Source organism: Vulpes lagopus, chromosome 6 (assembly GCF_018345385.1).
Source record: "Vulpes lagopus strain Blue_001 chromosome 6, ASM1834538v1, whole genome shotgun sequence".
NCBI classification, from domain to species: Eukaryota; Metazoa; Chordata; class Mammalia; order Carnivora; family Canidae; genus Vulpes; species Vulpes lagopus.
The window spans coordinates 89,213,108-89,229,235 of record NC_054829.1 but is presented as its reverse complement, the minus strand read 5'-3'; the positions used below and the strand labels follow the sequence as shown (position 1 = coordinate 89,229,235).

At 37.8% G+C, this 16,128-nt stretch overlaps 1 protein-coding gene across 5 annotated transcripts in view; it reads right to left on the bottom strand.

Annotated features, from left to right (window-relative positions):
* Positions 1 to 16,128, bottom strand: part of CCSER1 (coiled-coil serine rich protein 1) — an 880,050-nt gene that overhangs the window by 714,761 nt on the left and 149,161 nt on the right. For all 5 annotated transcript variants that reach the window (XM_041759585.1, XM_041759583.1, XM_041759581.1 and 2 more), the window contains one exon: positions 11,352 to 12,716. In XM_041759585.1, the coding sequence (XP_041615519.1) occupies positions 11,352 to 12,675 (1,324 nt within the window). In that variant the 5' untranslated portion in view covers positions 12,676 to 12,716. The remainder of the gene's footprint in view (positions 1 to 11,351; positions 12,717 to 16,128) is intronic.

The window sequence follows — 16,128 nt, the reverse complement described above, 5'->3', positions numbered from 1 at the left end:
TGGAACACCAATTATACATAGATTTTTCCTTCTCAGGCTATCATTTATTTCCTGAAGCCTTTCCTCATGGTCTTTTGTTTTCCTTTTTTCCTCAGCTTCCTTCTTTGCCATCAACTTGTCTTCTATGTCGCTCACTCTCTTCTACCTCATTAACCCTCGTCGTTAGGACATCCAGTTTGGATTGTATCTCACTTAGTTGATTTTTAATTTCGGCCTGATTAGATATAAATTCTGCAGTCATGAAGTCCCTTGACTTTATGCTTTTTCCAGAGCCACCAGTAGCTTTATAATTGTTCTTATGAATTGGCTTTCTAACATTGAATTATAATCCATATTCTGTAACTGTGGCAGAGAGTACTATTTCTGATTCTTTCTTTTGTGGTGAGTTCTTCCTTCTAGTAATTTTGCTCAGTGCAGAGTGGCTGTATGAGTGGGCTGAGTCAAGAATATCAACCATGACCTAAGTAAATTTCACCCTAGATGATTCTGATGAGGTCAGAGACCAGAAAATTAAAACAAAGATCAGAACAAAATAAAAGGATCACTAAAATGAAAAACAAATCTTAAAACAAAGTAGTAAAAAATAAAAAGCCAGGAATCCCAAAGAAGAAGAAAAGGAAAAAAAAAAAAAAGAAGAAAAGGAAAATGAAAAAAAGAAGAAAAAAATGCAAAAGTAAAGAGTAAAAAAGAAAAAAAGTAAAGAAAAAAGAAGAAAATAAAGGGGTGGAACTGGGAGATGGTGGTGGTGAAAAAGTTGTAGTGGAGGGAGAATGTAGTCTACCTGAGGGGTCCTAGAGGGCAATCCTCAGGCTTCTGAGTCTATTAAGTTTCGTATGTTAGAAGATGCTCAGTCCCAAATTTACATAAACCAGAAATACTTGTAAAGAGCCCCACCATTGACCACCAAAACATAAATGAGATAAAAGAGAGGGGCAGAATGAGAATGAAGAGAGAATATAATCTCATGGAATGAACCAGTATGGAATACCACTTGGTTCTGGGTGCATGCTGGTCATTTTAGAAGGTATTAACTTCCACTATTGTAGAACAAAATGAGGCAGAGAAAACAAGAAACACAAAACAAAACAAAACAAAAAAAACAAAAAACAAACAAAAGAAAACCATATCTCCCAAAAATTAAATTGAGTATAAAAATATAAGATGTGTAATTGTAGAAATATAAAATATGAAATATGAAAGTCAAAAAGGAGGAAATTTTAAAATGAAGCAGTGGTAAAATATTGTAGTTAAGGTGGAGAAAGAGAAAAAATATTGGAAATTTTTAGTCTGATTTAAAATAAGTTGTACTGGAAAAAGGGAAAAGGGGGGGAGGGGGTACCCTCTGGTTCTATATACTGTAAATCCCTTGACTTCCCCTGGAGCTTTCCAGCACTGCTGGGTCAAGAACTCGCTCTTCCCCTGTTCTTCCAGTTGGTCTTCTGGGGAAGGGGCCTGCTGTGCTGATTCTCAGGTGTGTGCACCTGGGGGAGCTGTCCCGCCCCCCGCCAGGTGGATGGCTCAGTGGGAACTGTTGACCCCATGAGGCTCCTGTTCCCTGGCGGCCCCGCCCCTCACAGACACAGTGACACAAGGAGGAACAACACTGGTGGTGGCCAAGTCTCCAGCCCTGGAGTCAGCTCCCCCAGTAACCACCCGCAGCTCCCAGTCCGCACTGGCCTAGATGCTCCCAGGGCAGGGGGCACTAAACTGCATACCTTGGGGGCACCCGGCGGCAGGAGAGTCCTCGCTGTCCTGGGCCCTCCTCGCCTCCGCCTGTCCTGGAGGAGCTCAGAATCCCGGCTGTGTCCCCCTGCGCCCTGGGGTCTGGGGCCTGCACCGCTGGAATCGCACTCCCGGCGCTCCCGGCCTGTGGCTCCAAAGGCAGCAGGGCGCAGCCCCCTCCGCCCGGAGCCCCCGCCTGACCCCCGGCTTCTCCCCGAGGCCCTGCCGGGCGCTCCAGCCCTTTATCGAGATCGGCCGCGGGGTGTGGGGCGCTCTCCCCCAGGCGCACCTCCTCTGTTAGTGACTCCGGGAGACCGGAGGCCCCACCGCCCCTCCTGTGTGATCCTACTCAAGTTCCGAGTTCCCCAGTGAGCGCCTCTCCGTCCGGGAAGAATCTGGTGCAGATTTTTAAGGTTCCCGCTTCTCCGGGGCTGGGCTTTCCTGTCCGGAGGCTCTCACCACCTGGCCTTAGCCTGGCTCCTCGCGGGGCCCCTCCCCACTGGATTCTTTTTTTATTTTATTTTTTTCTTCCTACTTACCTTCCTAGATGCAAAAATCCTTCTCTCTGTAGTGTTCCAGCTGTTCTCTCTTTAAATCTCAGGTCGGATTCGTAGGTGTTCAGAATGATTTGAAAGTTATCTAGGTTAAGTTGGTGGACCAGGTAAGTTGAAGATCCCTATTGCTCTGTCTTCTTGCCCCACCTCTCTCATATTATTATTTTTGATATGACTATCCACCTCAGGCATTGACACATGTATTAAATACTAGCTTACACATCCTCCATAATAAATTCAGAGTTATGGAATTTAGTGTACATAGCAACTCTCACATAAAATACATTTACTTAACTTGTTTTAAAATACTGAATTTCCAAATTATAAAATCCTTATGAATGGTATAAGAACCTCTCCACATAATGAAGGAAGGATACTACTGTCTTTTCCTTAATATTATCAGCTTATTTGCCTATCCCTCTCTATTTCACAAGTTGTAGATAACATGAATAAAGAGCTATTGTCCTAATAACAGGCAACATCTTATGAAATTCATCAAAATGACTTTAATGTGTTAAATGGCTCACAAATAGGATTTTAGTCAACAGATTAACAGCAAGATATTATCATAGATATAAATATATACCGTATTCAATTTGATATTGAGGCAAATGATTTTTTTCTAAATCAGAACTAGATATAATCAGGGTAAGTACATTTCTATCCTTTTATTGGTGCTATTTCTTTTAAAAACTGCCTAAATTCCAACTTGAGATCCACTATTTGCTGAGTATGATTTCATAAAGTTATTTAACTTAATCCTCAAATATTAATAACTGTATATAAAATTTTGGTTAAGATTAAATGACACTTCCTTGATGAACACTAAGTAAGGTAAGGAATTGATGAATCATTATATTGTATAGCTGAAACTTATATAACATTGTATGTTAAGTACACTGGAATTAAAATTTTTTAAAATAGATTTGAGAGGCAAGATGACAGAAGAGTAGGGATCTTCATTTCACCTGGTCCCCCAAATTTAGCTGGATAACTTTCAAACCATCCTGAGCATCTATGAATTCAACCTGAGATGTAAAGAGAAAATAGCTGAGAATGCTACAGAGAGAAAAGTGATTGCTTCTGACAAGGTAGGAAGGCAGAGAAGAGGAAGGGAGGGGATATATTAGAAGATAAACTTTGGGGGATGGAGCCTTGGAAAGCCACTGCAGGAAAGCAGCACAGCCGTGCAATCCAGAACTTTAGAAATCTGTGCCTGTAATTGTCTTCCCTGACTGAAAAGCGCTTAGGGGGTTAACTGAGCAGGATCACAGGAGGGGCAGTGAAGTCTCAATATTCCTGGAGATGCAGAATAGGGGTGCCGGGGAGAAAGCTCACAGCTTTCTTTCTTTTTCAACTGTGGTTGGATGGCAGAAAGCAGCACCCCTCCTGGGGCACCTGGGAGAGGCGGGTGGGATACGCAGGCTAGCAGCTGAGTTCTCTGTACTCCAGAGCCCATAAGAGGACAGAACCAGGCAATCCTCCCTTCCTTCACGGACAGGCAGAATGGGGAGGGATCAAACCGGTGAAACCTCTCCTACTGCTAGGTGCACTTCAATCTGTACAAATCAGTGCCCTCACATCCGCCTGCAGGAGGATCTAAGCCAGTGTGCACTGAGACTACAGTGCCCTAGACACAGGGAGCTCTTCGCTCCAGGGCAGCAGATCTGACCCCTGTCATTTTTCCTTTTTCTCCTTTCACTTGGAAGAGGCCCAGCCTCTATAGAACAAAGGCCTCACAGTACAAACAGCTTTACATGGAGCCCTGCCACCTGGCAAGGGGCAAGGCATCTCTGCCCAGGCACAGACACCCGAGAATCAGCGCAACAAGCCCCTCCCCCAGAAGATCATCTGGAAGAACAGGGGAACAGCAAGTTCACTGACCAAGCAGCACTGGAAAGCTCCAGGACTGAGGGAAAATAGTACATAGAACTCAGGGTTTTTTCCTTATGATTCATTTATCTTTCAGGTTAAAAATTTCCAATATTTTTTCTCTTTTCCTGCCTTAGCTACAATATTTTATCAACTCCTCATTTTTAAGTGTTTTCCTTTTTGACATTCATATTTTTATAATTACATGTCTTAGATATATTCTTCATTTTTGGATTCCTTTCAATGAATTCAATTTAATTTTTATAGATATGTAACTTATAGTGGGTTTTTTTTACTTGTTTTGTTTTATAAATGTGGAAGTTAGTACTTTCCAACATACAGAACAAAATACACTCATAACCAATGGAGCAAACTATTGGTCCATTATGTGAAACTATATTCTCTTCCCCTTCCCACTCTGCCCCACTCTTTTATCTTGTTTCTGTCTTTGTGGTTGCTGTTGTGTCTCTCTATAAGTTTTGCTGGTTTATATAAATTTGGAATTTAGCATCTCATAACATACAGAACAAAATACACTCAGAACCAAGGGGATCACCTTTTAGGTCCATTCTGTGAGACTATTTTTAATTTTGCCCACGTCTTCCTCCCCACCTTTTTGTTTTTTTAATTTTTACTATTTTTTTGGTTTTGTTTTTCACTTTCATGGTCTTTTTGTTTTGTTTTCTTTTTCTTTTATTTTCTGGTCCCTATCTCTTCGGAATTTTCTAGGATGTATTTTACTTGGGTTGTGGTTGATATTTTTGACTCTGTTCACTCATACAGCCATTCTGCACTGGACAAAATTACTAGAAGGAAGAATTCACCACAAAAGAAAGAACTGGAAGAAATACTCCCTGCTACAGACATAACTGATAGGGATTTAAGTAGCACATCAGAGATACAATTCAGAGGTACAATTATAAAATTACTGGTGGCTCTGGTGAAAAAAGCATAAAGGTCTCTAGAGATTCTCTTACTGTAGAATTGAGATCTAATCAGGCTGAAATTAAAAATATTTTAACTGAGATGCAGGCTAAACCGGATGCTCTAACTGCTAGGGTTAATGAGGTAGAAGAGTGAGTGAGTGACATAGAAGACATGTTGATGGAAAGGAATGAAACTGAGGAAAAAAAGAGAAAAACAATTAAGAACCCATGAGGAGAGGCTTCAGGAAATAAATGACAGTTTGAAAAGAAATAATATCTTATTGGGATTCCAGAGGATGGAATCCCAGAGAGAGAGAGAGGAACACAGTATATTTGAACAAATAATAGCTGAGAACTTCCCTAATCTGGTGAAGGAAACAGGCATACATATCCAAAAGATAGATGGTGCCCCCCAAAAAATCAACAAAGACTGATCAACACCCTGACATACAATAGTGAGGTTTGCAAATTTCAGAGATAAACAGAAAATCCTAAAAGCAGCTTGAGACAATAACTTATATGAGGAGAAATAACAGATTCACAGCAGACCTATCCACAGAGACCTGGCAGGCCAGAATGGGCTGGCATAATATATTTACAGTACTAAACAAGAAAAACATGCAGCCAAGAATACTTTATCCAGCAAAGCTGTCATTTAGAATAGGAGATAAAGAGTTTCCAGGATAGATAGATACTGAAAGAATATGTGACCACCAAACCAGCTCTGCAAGGAATATTAAGACGAACCCTATGAGCAAAGGAAGGAGCCCAAAGAAATAACCCACAGAAACAGGGACTGTATAGGTAATACTATGACATTAAACTCATATCTTTCAATTGTTACTCTGAATGTGAATGGACTAAATGATCCAGTCAAAAGACACAGAGTATGGGAATAGATTAAAAAAAAAAAAAAAAAAGGAAGACCCTACAAGGATGCCTAGATGGCTCAGTGGTAGAGCATTTGCCTTTGGCTCAGGTCCTGACCCTGGGGTCCTGAGATCAAGTACCACATCATGTTCTCCACAGGGAGCCTACTTCTCCCTCTGACTATGTCTCCGCCTCTCTCTGTATCTCTTATGAATAAATAAAAAAACAAGACCCACCTATATGCTATCTACAAAAGATTCATTTTAGACCTAAGGACACCCCCAGACTGAAAATGAGAGAGTGGAGAACCATTTACCATGCAAATGAGCCTCAAAAGAAAGTTTGGGTAGCAATCCTCATATCAGATAAATAAGATTTTAAACCAAAGACTGCAATGAGATGAGGAAGGACACTATATCATAATTAAAGGATATGTTCAACAAGAAGACCTAACAATTATGAATATTTATGCCCCTCATGTGGGAGCAGCCAAGTATAGCAATCTATTAATAACCAAAGTAAAGAGATACATAGATAATAATACATTAATAGTAGGAGACTTCAACATGGCCCTCTCGGCAAAAGAAACAAGGGCCTTGAATGATACACTGGACAAAATGGATTTCAGAGATACAGAATATTCCATCATAATGCAACTGAATACACATTCTTCTCAAGTGCACATGGAACTTTCTACAGAATAGACCACCTACTGGGTCACAAATCAGGTCTCAAAGGAGAACAAAAAATTGGGATTATCCTCTGCATATTTTCAAACCACAACACTTTGAAACTAGAACTCAATCACAAGAAGAAATTTGGAAGAAATTCAAACACTTAGAGGTTAAAGAGTATCCTATTAAAAGATGAATATGAATGGGTCAACCAGGAAATTAGAGAAGAATTTTAAAAGATTTATAAAAACTAATGAAAATGAAAGTACAACCATTCAAAATCTTTGGGAAACAGCAAAAGCAGTCCTAAGAAGGAAGCACATCTCAATACAAGCCTCTCAAAAAATTGAAAAAATCTCAAATACACCAGCTAACCTTGCACCTAGAGGAACTAGAGGAAGAAGAGCAAATAAAGCCTAAACTAAGCAGGGGAAGAGAGAAAATAAAGATTCAAGCAGAACTCAATGAAATAGAGACCAGAAGATCTGTAGATCACTGAAACCAGGAGCTAGTTCTTCAAAAGAATTAGTAAGATAGATAAACCCCTAGCAAGACTTATTAAAAAAGAAAAAAGACTCAAATTAATAAAATCATCAATGAAAGGAGATAGATATAACAACCAATACCAAGGAAATACTAATGATTTTTAAAATGTATTCTGAGCAACTATATGCCAACAAATTAGGCAATCTGGTAGAAATGGATGCATTTCTCAAAACCTACCAATTACCAAAACTGAAACAAGAATAGAAAACCTGAACAGGCTAATAACCAGTGAAGAAATTGAAGCAGTCCCCAAAAACCTCCCAAGACACAAAAGTCCAAGGCCAGATGACTTCCCAGGGGAATTCTACCAAACATTTAAAGAATAAATAATAACTATTATACTAAAGCTGTTTCAAAGAATAAAATTGAGGGAATACTTCCCAACTCATTTATGAGGCCAGCATTACCTTGTTCCCCAAACCAGACAAAGACTCCACCAAAAAGAAGAATTATAGACCAATATTCCTGATGTAAATGGATGCAAAAATTCTCACCAAGATACAGGGTCCAACAGTACATTAAGAAGATTATTCACCATGACCCAATGGGATTTATCCCCTGGATGCAAGGGTAGTTCAACACTCATAGAACAATAAACATGATAGATCACATCAATAAAAGAAAAGACAAGGACCATATGATTCTCTCAATAGATGCAGAGAAAGCATTTAACAAAATGTAGAATCCATTCCTGATTAAAACTCTTCAGTGTACGGATAGAGGGAACATTCTTCAACATCTTAAAGGCCATATATTAAAAGCCCACAGTGAATATCATTCTCAAAGGGAAAAATTGAGAGCCTTTCTTCTAAAATCAGGAACACAACAGGGATGTCCACTCTCATCACTGTTATTTAACATAGGACTAGAAGTCCTAGCCTCAGCAATCAGGCAACAAAAATAAAAGGCACTCAAATTGGCAAAGAAGAAGACAAACTCTCCCTCTTTGCAGATGACATGATACTCTATAAAGAAAACCCAAAAGACTCTATCCCAAGATTACTAGAACTCATATAGCAATTTGGCAATGTGGCAGGATACAAAATCAATGCCCAGAAATCAGTGGCATTTCTATACACTAACAATGAGACTGAAGAAAGAGAGATTCAGGAATCAATCCCATTTACAATTGCACCCAAAACCATAAGATACCCAGGAATAAACCTAACCAAAGAGGTAAAGGATCTATACTCTAAAAAATATAGAACACTTGTGAAAGAAATTGCGGAAGACACAAAGAGATGGAAAAACATTCCATGCTCATGGATTGGAAGAATAAATATTGAAAAAATGTCTATGCTACCCAGAGCAATTTACACGTTCAATGCAATCCCTATCAAAATACCATGTACTTCTTCCTTCACAGAGCTGGAACAAATAATCTTAAGATCTGTTTGGAACCAGAAAAGACCCTGAATAGCCAGAGAAACGTTGAAAAAGAAAACCAAAGCTGGGGTCATCACAATGCCTGACTTCAAGCTGTGATCATCAAGACAGTATGGTACTGGCACTAAAACAGACACATAGGTCAATGGAAAAGAACAGATTATCCAGAAATGGACCCTCAATTCTATGGCCAACTCATCTTCTACAAAGCAGGAAAGACTATCCACTGGAAAAAAAAAGACAGTCTCCAATAAATGGTGCTGGGAAAACTAGCCACATGCATAAAAATGAAACTGGACCATTCTCTTACACCACAAAGATAAATTCAAAATGGTTGAAAGATGTGAATGTGAGACAAGAATCCATCAAAATCTTAGAGGAGAACACTGCCAACAACTCTTTTGAACAAGGCCACAGCAACTTCTTACAAGACACATCTACAGGGATCTCTGGGTGGCGCAGCGGTTTGGCGCCTGCCTTTGGCCCAGGGCGCGATCCTGGAGACCCGGAATCAAATCCCACGTCGGGCTCCCGGTGCATGGAGCCTGCTTCTCCCTCTGCCTGTGTCTCTGCCTCTCTCTATCTCTCTGTGACTATCATAAATAAATAAAAATTAAAAAAAAAATTAAAAAAAAAAAAAGACACATCTACAAAGGCAAGGGAAACAAAAGCTAACATGAACTACTGGGACTTTGTGAAGATCAGAAGTTTCTGCCCAGCAAAGGAAATAGTCAACAATACTAAAAGACAACCTATAGAATGGGAGAAGATATTTACAAATGACATGACAGATAAAGGGCTAGTATCCAAGATAGATGGATACTTGATAAAGAACTTATCAAGGGCAGCCCAGGTGGCTCAGTGGTTTAGCGCCGCCTTCAGCCCAGGGCGTGATCCTGAAGACCCAGAATCAAGTCCCACATCGGGCTCCCTGCATGGAGTCTGCTTCTCCCTCTGCCTGTCTCTCTGCCTCTCTCATGAATAAATAAAATCTAAAAAAAAAAAAAAAACTTATCAAACTTAACACCCAAGAAACAAACAATCCAGTCAAGAAATGGACAGAAGACATGAACAGACATTTCTCCAAAGACTTACCCATGGCCAACAAGCACATAAGAAAATGCTCCACATCACTAACCATCAGGGAATACAAATCAAAACCACAAGATACCACCTTACACCAGTGAGAATGGCAAAAATTAACAAGACAGGAAACAAGAAATGTTGGAGAGGATATGGAGAAAGGGGACCCTCTTCCACTGCTGGTGAGAATGCAAGCTGGTGCAGCCATTCTGGAAACAGTGTGGAGTTCCTCAAGAAGTTAAAAGTAGAGCTACCCTATGACCTAGCAATTGCACTACTAGGTATTTATCCCAAAGATATAGATGTAGTGAAACTACAGGATACCTGCACCCCAATGTTTATAGCAGCAATCCACAATAGCCAAACTGTGGAAGGAGCCACGATGTCCTCTGACAGATGAATGGATAAACATGTGGTACTGTTGGCAAATGAATGTATAATTTTTTTAATCTTTTTTAAAAAATAATTTTTAAAAAAGATTAAATGAAATGCACGCAAATTGCTTCATGATTATCTTGTCTATAAAATGGTTTACTATAATAGAAGTGATTACAATCATCTGAGAATTTGATGAATTAATGTATCCAAAGTCCACAGAATGGGAAATGGGACTTAATAAGCATTCAGTGTTGGGAGAACTAGATGGCAGTGGTAGTAATAGAGTAATAGGAATTTTAGGAGTAGCAACAGCAGCAGCCATTGTAGTAGGAATCATAGCAGAGAAAAAAAAATTAAAATAATGTCAAATATAGCCCAGAAGGTGGCATATATATTCAACAGTTTTCTTAACTGAAATTTATATTAAATCACAAAGTTTTCTGTTAAATAATATACTGGAGTAATTCAACCACTCTTCTCCCCTTTTTTAAACCAAAGAGAGGGTACCCAGGTTACACAGGTATTCAATGACAGAGCAGGGTGCCTGGGTGGCTCACTTGTTTTAGCATCTACCTTCAGCTCAGGCTTGGGTCATGATCCCAGAGTCCTGGGATCCATCCCTACATCAGGCTCCCTGCTCAGTGAGGAGCCTGCTTCTCCCTCTCCCTCTGCCCTTCCCCCTGCTTGTGCTCTCCTGCACTACACCCCCCCAACAAATAACTAAATAAAAAATCTTTAGTATTTAAAAGAATAAGAAAAATAAAATAATGACAGAGGAAAGATTTAAACCAGGGTATCCAGGCTCCAATGACAATATTTTTAAAGGTTGCAAGTCTACTGTATTTAAAGATAGAGATTATTTGTGCTTAAACATAGATTCTACTCAATAATTCAAGTTTTTTGTTAAAATAGGAAATAAAATTTAAATTATACAAATTTCTTTAAAGTGATTTTGGCTGGAAATATCCATTTCATTGACTAAGAAATACCAATACTCTACCATATACTCTAAAAAAGCAAATCTTTATTTTAGATAAAGCTAAATTCAAAATAAAATTAATTTCTTACCACTCTTCTGAAGGTCAGAACCTGGACAACACAACTACAAAATATGAGTAATATTGCTGAAATACATTTCTAGCATAATACAAGTGAAGTAAATTTAAAATCAAGTAGACAAAAAATTTAAAACAAATTATAAATAAGAAAAAATACTAGGGAGTGAAAAATAAGGAAAAGGTAGTTTCTATCCATGAAATGGAATAAGAAAATAATTAGATAATAATAAATTAGAATGAAAATTATAATTCTTATTTATGATTCAAAGAAAATCAGCATACCTTTGGCAGGATTTGATTCGTATCCATATGATGTTTTGTTAAAAATATGATGATCAGCAGAAGAGGGTATTATCCTTGAATCTGAAATAGGATGAATCCCTTTAACACGGTCAGCTATTGCTTTATGCTGCTCATAAAATCCAAGTTTCCTTGGGGAGCTTGTCGTCAACATTGTTTCACCATTTTGTACTACCATATGTTCTTCTCTTTGCATGTCTCCTGATAGGTGAGCCTCTGAGTTGTTCCCATTCATAACAGGTAGTTCAGTGATTTGCAATAACACTTCCTTCTGATTAGCAGCAGAGGTTTCTGGTAAGGAATTAGATTCAGTGCTACATTGGCCTTCTAACCTGTATTTTCCAGGAGACATAATTGCACAGGGAACAGTTCCCATAAGGTCTATTGTTGTCTTTGTAACAGCAGCAGGATTGGAAGAGATCTGAGAGGTAGAATCATTGTGGCCAAAGTTGTCACAGTGGGATGCCATGCTCCCACTTTTAGGAAATGCATCTGCTTCAGACACAGAATCTTCAGTCAAGGCTAAGAATTCAGAAGGTGTCTGAGCTGTTGTAAGATCAGCAGAAAGCAATGGAGATTGTAAAGAACTTCCTGCCCGTTCTGTTACATCCACAGAACAAGATGGAGAAGCTCTTACTAATACAGATTCTCTCTCTTGGTACTGTGTAATTTCCAATGAGAATCCAGATTGTTGTACCAATGAAATGGATTGACTCTGTGGAACTGGCTTAGAAAACTTATAGTGAGATGAAAAAGATTTAGTAAGTAGCTTTTTTGTTGACTGCTTAACAGAACGGCGAGTTTGTTCTTCTGTAAATCCAGAATCATCCCCCTCACTTTTGCCAGAACTTAGGCAATTTATAAAAACATTCTTATTAGTTGAGTGCTCCTTTACCCTTTCAAAATCTTCTGTCAAAGATCTTGTTATCTTCTTATTTCGTGAACTACTAAAACCAACAGAATGTCTTCCCCTGGTTTTAATATGTTCTTCCAAACTTAGTTTTGGCATACTGCTATGACCAGATTGAGCACCATTTGAAATACTAAGGTTCTGATTGGTAGTGTCTTGCTTAGGTTCACTCCCTTTCTTATGGTGGAAACTAATGGAAGGAGTACGGAAGATGCTTCTGCGTTTACCTGTACTACCTGAGCTTGAGTTAGTGCTGGAAGGAGAGGAACTGTGGACACCAACTGTATTACTGGAGGAGGGTGAAGAAGGAAGAGAATCATGTCTTCTGCTAATACTTCTTCTGAATATTGGCAACCGGGAGACCAGGGTAGATCGTCTTGATCCTGAGTCCCCCATTGGGACTCCAAGGCTTGCACTGTGATAGCCAACTTAGCAGCCTAAAAAAATTTAAAACAAAAAGAACAAGTCAATAGAATTCATTTATAAATTATAATAAAGGTATTTTAAAACAAAACATTGTTTTTCAGGGCATGGAATAGAAGCCAGTTCATGACAAAATAATAAACAATAAAATTCTGATACATAAGGATTTGTTGAATTTTTTAGTAGCAAAATTATCCAATAATTGCACAACAATTTTATAATGGCTCAAACATTTCAAGATCACCAAGAATATTTAGTCTACTGAAAAGATTATTGGGTTGGAAAACACAAGATCACTATTCAATACTCAGCTTTACTATTCTCATTAGTTCTATAATTTGTGGTTTGATCCTAACTTTTTATGTCTACTTTTTTAGATGTAATAGGCATGTGATAGTCATAATCATTGTCTTCTGGGTAAAATGCCCCCACCACTGCCTCTACTGGCCAGCAGCAGATATACCATAAGACGCAACAAGTTATTGATCTGAACCTAACAGAATCACAGACCAGACTAAGGGATGATCGGACACTAAAATCTTTAGTCAAAGAAAAACAAATCAGGAAGTATTCTTCTCTTTGGAGTTTGATTTTGAGGCATTTAGAGATAATCAGGCCACTGGCAGAGTAAACTAAACCACAAAGGATACAGTGCAGGGTTATAAACAAGGTTATGAGGAAACCATGACTATCATTGAAGAAAAGACTTGAATGCAAATTAATTCAATTGGTAACGGTGAGACAAGAAAGAATATATATGGACAGAAGCAAAAGCACAGAAAATTTATGAGCCATATTAATGTCAGGATGCTGATGATGAAGAAAAAAAAAGGAAGAGGAGGTAAAGATGACAGCTCTACAGTTCATTACCTGTGATGTACCAAGTACTTTTCTTAAACAGATTATCTTTTGTAATGCTTCAAACTGTAGAAGTAGATAATAATAATGGCATGGTCATTTTATAGCAGAAAGATAACTTTCTATCATTCAGCTAGAAAGTGGGAAAGCAGGAATAAGAAACTAATGCTTATGTAACCACAAGATCAGTTCATAATCAGCATGATATGGCCCTCAATAGAGTGAAGAGCCAGCTGCTGAAGGTCCAGCTATGCTTCCACTTCAGAGATTCAGAGATTCCACCTGTATGGTCAATCTTGTCATTCTGATGATTGCTATTTTTCACTAATTTTCACGATGTGCCATGACTTGGTTCCTGTTTTGGTTTGTTTCTATATTTCACATAATTCCTTAACTGTAATGTATATACCCCCCCGTCAACGTAAATCAGACTCTTTCATTTTGTTGTTTCTTGCAACCAAAACTCCCTACCTGAACAATAACAAATACTACATAAAATGACCAGCCCTCCATTTTATTATTCTTACATATACATTATAAGATTGGTCAAGTGAAATATTTTATGGCCCCGAAGAAGCATGTAACAAAAATGAAAAATATTTTCCCTTTCAGATACACATTCAAAAATTTTCATATTTTGCCCAAAATGATATAAAATCTAACATATTTGCATTAGATGATTTTATTAAATAATTTCTAGTTGCATTCACTAAATTTGAATTTAAATCAAACTATGTATAAAACACTCCCAAAATATTTGCATATTCTTCTAAGCTTTTGGGAGAAGAAAGCTTAGAAGAAAAAGACAATTTAGCTCTTAAAATCTCACAAATTAAAAATATCTAACTTTACTCCCAGGTTAAATCTAATTTAACCAATTTCCAATTTCCAAAGTAGACACAGAAAAGTAATACAATTTTTTTCATGATTTCACTCTTACTGATGCTTTAGTTAACATCATTCTCGGTTGTGCAACATTAGTTTCCATTCAATGCCTAGTGAAGAATTTTGTTATAATTGGAGCATTATCAACCATTATGATTTTAAGCTGGTGGTAAATCTGTGGTTATAAATGCATTAATGTCAAGATATTTACCATTATTACTAGATATTTTCAGTATTTGTCTATTCTGAAATATTTCTTAGCCTTTTTAAATTTATTTATTTTTTAAAGATTTTTTTTTTATTTATTCATTCAAGAGAGACAAACAGAGAGAGGCAGAGACATAGGCAGAGGGAGAAACAGGCTCCCCACAAGGAGCCTGACACGGAACTCAATCCCGGACCACAGGATCACACACCCTGAGCCGAAGGCAGATGCTCAAACACTGAGCCACCCAGGCATCCCAACTTAGCCTTCTTTTAACATTTGCTTTTGTGTCAGCACTTACTTTATTTTTTTAAAGATTTTATTTATTTAAGAGAGAAGAGAGAGAGAGTGAACACAAATGGAAGGCAAGTAGACTTCCCACCAGGTGGGGAACTTGTCACGGGGCTCAATCCCAGGACCTTAAAGTCATGACCTGAGCTAAAGTTAGACACTTAACTGACTGAGCCACCCAGGTGCCCCTCTGTCAGCATTTAAAAATAGGACTCACTCAATTTCTCTTTAGCAAGTATTCAAAGGATTTAAAGAATGTAAATAATCAGAAAAAAAATTAGAGTAACTATTCCTTCCTGCTTAATGAAAACAACCAGACTTCCATTGGGTACCAATAATTCATTCAGGCTACTAATATATTTAACCTAATTTAACTAAAAACATCATAGACATTAAGAGATATTTGTATATTAAATGGGATGACATGAAGTAGATATTAAATCTATTAGAGATAAAAATCCTTTAGATTTCACTTTGTCTACTGAGAGTCTTTTAAATTAAGGTCTTCGTTTCCTACTGAGAGCTTTCCAGTTAAAAAAGACAAAGATTTTATATATATAATATATAGAGAGAGAATATTATATATAGAGAGAGACAGACAGACACATGGAAATTATCCATACTTTTTATTTTTATTTTTTTTATCCATACTTTTTAGAAAGACTCTTCAATGTCCAGATGCTATTTATATCTCCAGATTCATTATCCCTCTCCTTATGTTTAATTCTCTAATTGGACTGATTACTTCTTGCCATTTTCTGTTCACATTCATCTGCTGGGCATTTGCAGATATGGGATCACCTGCTTGAGATGCCCTTCCTGTAACTCTGATGTGAAATATTTCTATTTCTGTAACACTGTCCCTTCGAGGATGTCATCTCTGACTCCTTTCCCATCCTGTTCCATTTGGGATGTAATAATACTCCTTTATGTATCAAGTATTACCATACATAGTTAACATCTATTTTACCTTAAGTTTCTTAGTGGCAAAGGCCATCTCTGCTTTCAATTAGTACCTATAGAGTAAATGGATTTCAAGAAATAAAGTTTTAATTTGAATGTGTCAGTATTTTAAATCTAAATAAACATATTTGCTGCCTCACTACCATAAACAAATGCTGCAATTTTGAGGTTAATCATATTAAATTACAACTTTTAGAGATTCATACATTAATTGAAAGACTTTC